Source organism: Clavelina lepadiformis, chromosome 8 (genome assembly GCF_947623445.1).
Source record: "Clavelina lepadiformis chromosome 8, kaClaLepa1.1, whole genome shotgun sequence".
Classification (NCBI taxonomy): Eukaryota; Metazoa; Chordata; class Ascidiacea; order Aplousobranchia; family Clavelinidae; genus Clavelina; species Clavelina lepadiformis.
The window spans coordinates 4,789,605-4,795,074 of NC_135247.1; the positions used below are offsets into that span (position 1 = coordinate 4,789,605).

Below are 5,470 nucleotides of genomic sequence, written 5' to 3' on the forward strand. Positions count from 1 at the left end.
TCGCACGTTTCTATCAAACGTGCTAGTTTTGATGTTTCCGGATTCGAGTGGCAGTGAAAAATACGTGGAATTTTACCTGAAAATCTACCTTCACGCAGTTCTTCAAGCCACGTCATAAATCTCATTATGGAGAAATATGTTAGAAAGCACGATCGACTTTAAGTAAGCTTGGTCGTCACGCCGCCAAACAGCAATAATATGCGACATGTACCAATAAGGCGATGTGTACATGACTAACGGCGTAAGTGCATCGTTGATTCGTTGCCATAATATGATTTTTTGCAAAAAGCAAAGATGACGGCGGTATTTAGATAGGGGTTTCCCCGATACCGGAGCCTTGCGAGACTGACACAAAACTAGGAACTGGATGCGCGTCATCAAATGGAAGACGCAAAAAAGTGTGAACTAGCAAGGATTTGAGACTATAAGTGTTAGCCGTGATATTGCCACTAAAAAGACACACCATTGTGTTATAACATGGAGTATTGAACTAAACCCTGTACGTGAATTTGGGAAGGACAACAATTTTGAACATATAATTTTGTGGCGACTTGTTACTATAAAAAACATGAAGGAAACTTGTGCCTTGCCGCTATTTACTTTCATGATAAGTCATAAGTAGCAAAACTCCTGTCCTTGTAAAGACTTCTTCAGACACTCAAAATATATAAAAATCTAAACAAGATCCATATGATTTAAAGCACGTACATAACGTAGCCATTCGTTGAGCAAAAATTTTTTTTTGCTAAGGACACAAAGCAGCTAAAATTAGATTAAATGATTTAACAAAAGTAAATACAATTGTTTTTAACTTCGTTTATTTGATTTAATCATACCTATATACAGCATGACATTGATGACAACAACACCAAGTAAGCACAACATACAAAAACGTAAACATCTCGGCTGCTGAAAGTATGTTCATATATGTCGTATGTCACGTCGTATCGACAAATATGTGTCATTCTTGGCTAATCGCATGTTCATTATGACTATACATTTATAACCTTAAGTCGTGTAGCAAAGAAGTCCTCAGGGAATAACTTGGTGATAAAATCTACGACATACGGGCTGAAATAAACAATACGGAATGGTTTGAAAAAGTGTTCTTCTACAAAATACTGCAGAAATTTATCTTTTTTGTTGTTAGTTGGTGATGGGAAGTTTACGCGGAAAGTTTGGAGTTGACGTAATGGCAGAAGTCGTTTTCACGTTTGTGATCTCAGAGGACGGATTTACGGTGCTGAAAAACGGGGCCATATTTGCGAATGATCTTCGATACTTTTTGAGGAAAGCTTTGCGCACTTGGTCATTGCGCAGGCAGTGAAAGATGAAAATGACCAACCCCTAGGTGAAAGTTTTATGAAATTATTTCATTGAAATAAAACTAATTATCCTGGCAATAAATAAACACAACAACAATAAAACAACAATAAATACAACTGCACCTGGAAGGAATTAAAGATGCTAAAAAGGTAGAGGAACCATTTTGTTGACTGATTCACTGCAAGCGCTCCGAAGATCCAAGTTATCCCGAGAAGAGGAGTCAAGAGAGCAATCGCTTTGATCGCGCGACGTGTCCTCTGCCATTCTCCTTCTTTCGCGTTAGCTTTCAACTTCAGAAAGATTCGAACTATCATGGCGAGGAGTATCATGTTGACCTAAAAACGATTTAAAACACAAAAGAAAAGCATCCTAGTTTAAATAAAACAAAATGTACAATATGAAGTTTCTTGTAATTTAAAGAATTCGAAAGTCGTTTAATGAAAAGCCATTTACAATTATGAACCCAAGCGCTGGTCCAATAAATGCCCAGGTCAGTCCGTTATAGAGGGACAGCCAACATCCTCTATCAGTTCCGTATCCGTCAAATCCGGCAGCCAACGATACTCCAACGATCACTACTGGCAAAGCCCAACCGAAACCTCAATTTGAAATAGAAGAAGCTTTCAAAGATAATTATAAATGGACTTGACATTTAAGCGCGGATCCTTAACAAAATGTTGGTTGTAAATTTGTATGTTTACTGCTTTTAAGTAATTTAAATTGACGTACTACCGCTAAACCGGAGTGTAGAACTGTAGATGTTTTAACTACTACACAAACCAAGCATGGCGTTAAAATTAACGCTTCCCTTGACGGCCCTGACTGATTGAAAATAGAGGAGAGTTCCTTCCATCAACATCCAGGAGAAGGAGGACATGAAAAAGAAGTGGAGGAGAATTGCTATCACTTTACACGCCGCCTGGGATGAGGGAATAATAATAGGATAAGGAGCCTCAAAAAAGCTACAAACACGTGCAAGTTATGTTCATGCCAGATCGTAAACGCGTGACCGGGTAACAGTCTGTACAAACTTCATGATGCCACTTCGCCGAAATTGTAACTAAACCATTAAGCTAACATTACACAGATCACGTAGGCAAATGCGGTTCTCCCAAGTTAGACGTAAAGCTTACCGTGCCTGTTTCAACCCGCGTACCGGTTAGTAAGATGATCTGACCCAAACCCAAGCTTGTGGCGAGGTTGATGTGTAGAATCACGCGCTGTGATGAAAACATAAACACTTTATTTCCGTCAGTTATCACGTACTAGTTGAAGTTAAGGTTTTATAGGCAACGTTTATTAGAATGCGTGCAGATAATCTTGGCCTAAGGCTTTGTAAACATTTTAAGGTAGTTTGATAACACAGTACTGATGCTTGAAGTAAAAAACGACCGCAAGCAGAAGGACAAATGTAAATTCTATCCGCTGTATGGCGCACTTAAACACCTTGTTTCGTGTAAGTTTTAGGAAAATAAAACTGCAAATTGTCATCATAAGAGCAGTGATTGAAGTTCCGCATCCAATGTAGGTGATCACATTAAAGTAGTTTTCCTCTGCCGCAGTAAACTGATGAAGAGAAAGATTGGAAGAATAAATAGGAAAAATGGGATTAGAGACCTTGCATCCCAATGACCTTTGGAAAGAGCAAAAAGCAACAATACTATTGTACAACAAAAGCAACACCAACAATATGACAAGGATAAAAATAAATTGACCTGTAAATCGGTATGCAAAAACAACAAAGCAAACGACGTGTTGTGATTGCAGAAGCAGGTGACGTGCGACGAATTTTCAGAAGCAAGAAAACAACCCGACGATGACCAGTCGCCTGTCGTCGAATTCACAAAAGCGCAGAGCGAGGCGTCTCCGGTGTCGACTCCGGCCTTTAAAAGTCAATGACTCGTACTGGTAATAATTCCATGACAACAATGTAAAAACTGAAAACTAAACACATAACGTAACAAGAGAACGTTTGTAAGGAAACTCGGTGCAATACAGATAACTTATATAGAATCTCGCCTGAAATTCCAATATTAGGCTACATAGTAATTGCTGTAAATATTTTACCCACCAATTTCCGAAATACTATCGACACATTGCTTTCTGCATTGACTACGTCATCAAAATGTGACGTCACCGAAAACAGAAAACTGCCCAAGGTGGCGGGAGTATCATGAAAACTGATATCAGAAAACAATTCGAGGTCGGAGCTGTATGTGATGGATGTAAGAAAGGACGGATTTCTTGTCGACGTTGAGAACGCGGTAACGTCGTCGCTGATGACATCACAATCACCCCTGCTGAGATCTTGATAGCAAGTGCTGATATTGACGTTCCTTTAGAAGAAACAATTCAAACACAATATTTCGTATATTTTTAAATAAATTACAAACATGATTTACGTAATGTGAATCTGAATGCTGCTTTTCGTCATTAAATGATTTAACATTGGTCAACTTACGGAAAATTTAAAACTTGAACTTGGTTTGCTTCTTCCAAATACGAATCACCGAGTAAGGAAGTCGTCAGGCTCATAACATAATTTTCCATAGAATTCAATATCATATAAGGCATAACGCTTTCGTTCATAAACGGTGTATTGAATTCATTCAAAAGCACCGTGCTGGCATATTTCAAGAAAAGCTGTGCATTGTATAAATCATTGTAAATTCAAAGTTCGTTGCTGCCAGAACAGCAATCTCACTAGGGTAAAACATTTCCTATGGGTGTATATTTCTGATAAATTTTGGTCGTATTACTTTTGCATTTTCGTTCGTTTTTAAGCTGGAATATCGAATCAATGCTGTAAAGAAGTCCATCCAGGATCCAACAGTCGGCTTAGAGCTTTGATTTCGCCTTGCCTCATATACACTGAAGCTGGCGTTGAGCACTTGACCCACAATGCTTTTGGCATTCACGCTCAATTCTTCGGTAGTTAGCTCTCTCTCCACTATACCAAGTAAAGCATCCGGCTAAAATGTACACAGGTTTCCGAATTGTTCATAAAACCTTAAGATTTACCCATTTTGAATTTGCTTGGTATTCTGAAGTTTACACACAAGCAAAGTTCACTTACTTCAGTCTCGTTGGCTTTGTCTAAAATTTCTGATATTTCTAGGGAAACGGCAGCAGGCCCAGCAGCATTGGTTGTGCTACTCACTGTACTTGTGGTTGATGTGGTAGTTGATGAGGTTGTTGACGCTGTTCCTAAATTGTCGGAGAAATTTTTAAAGAAAATGAGCCGGACATTCAACTTAAAAATAAGGCTGTTATAAAAGCTAAATTAATACAGGTTATTCGAAGAAATTGAGTCAATAAAATCTGATCAGCACCAGTCAGCAACCATTATACTCAGAAATAAAACTAGCATTTCATAGCTAAGAATATTTCGATTGCCTTCCTCGACAACGCTCAAACGGAATACCGGTAAATCATTTGGCTTACCTCCGGTTGAATAAAAGCACCACGGAACACCGTTGGTTGTCGCATCCCAACAACAGGAATATCTCTCGCAGGAGGATTTGAAATTAGCTTCACTTTGCGAGGAAGGACACGCCCTGCGAGAAGACTTGTCGCCGGAGCAACTGGTCACTGAAGAAAAATAAGATAGGTCTAGGAAGATTCGTTACTTTCGTACAGCAGCGTTTCTTTTTACGACAAACTTAACAAAAATATTACCGTGATTTGAAGTTGTTCGCGTCAATATCACAGCGAGGTAGATCACAAGAAAGAAACATATTCTTAACTGATTACAAAACATTCTGATTTACATTTCAACTCTACTGCTACCGGCGCTGGGATCACACTAATAATAGCTGGACAGCATGTTGCTTGAGCCCGAACGTGGAGTTGCTACATGGCAAGGTACCCGTTCTCCAGATGCCTTCCGACTAGGAGGAACATGATGTTTTTCTTGATCAACGGATGTTATTTTTGCTTCAATCGTAAGTTTTAAAAGAAAAATCGATTAAAAGCATTTTGTTGGTGCTGGGAAAATCGATTTCGAGAACAGATTTGATCGGGGGCTCACTTATATCAACTAAATTGGGTTTTGTTCCTGCTCCCTCTACGCCCTGATATTTATATGCTTGATTGTTTTCAGCCTGAAAGTTGTCTTGTTGCCATAAAAAATACTGATTGGAAA

General features: G+C 38.9%; 1 protein-coding gene across 1 annotated transcript; it reads right to left on the bottom strand.

Moving 5' to 3' along the window:
• Nucleotides 1–796: 796 nt before the first annotated feature.
• LOC143469829 (adhesion G protein-coupled receptor E3-like) lies at nt 797–5,327 on the bottom strand. Its single transcript, XM_076967668.1, has 13 exons — nt 5,005–5,327; nt 4,771–4,917; nt 4,403–4,533; nt 4,086–4,298; nt 3,788–3,969; nt 3,398–3,662; nt 3,042–3,209; nt 2,773–2,892; nt 2,460–2,546; nt 2,107–2,245; nt 1,780–1,925; nt 1,449–1,661; nt 797–1,347 (listed from the first exon to the last, which is right to left on the bottom strand). Exons 1-13 carry the CDS (start codon nt 5,084–5,086, stop codon nt 1,147–1,149), a joined length of 2,094 nt encoding a protein of 697 aa, XP_076823783.1. The 5' UTR covers nt 5,087–5,327; the 3' UTR covers nt 797–1,146.
• Between the last annotated feature and the right edge of the window lie 143 nt (nt 5,328–5,470).

What these genes read in the sequence shown, in the direction of transcription:
- LOC143469829 (XM_076967668.1), bottom strand. Translation starts at nt 5,086, where the DNA reads ATGTTTTGTAATCAGTTAAGAATATGTTTCTTTCTTGTGATCTACCTC. An exon ending in GCGAACAACTTCAAATCACG is followed by an intron (nt 4,918 to 5,004) that starts GTAATATTTTTG and finishes ATTTTTCTTCAG; the next exon opens with TGACCAGTTGCTCCGGCGAC. An exon ending in CGATAGTATTTCGGAAATTG is followed by an intron (nt 3,210 to 3,397) that starts GTGGGTAAAATA and finishes TGACTTTTAAAG; the next exon opens with GCCGGAGTCGACACCGGAGA.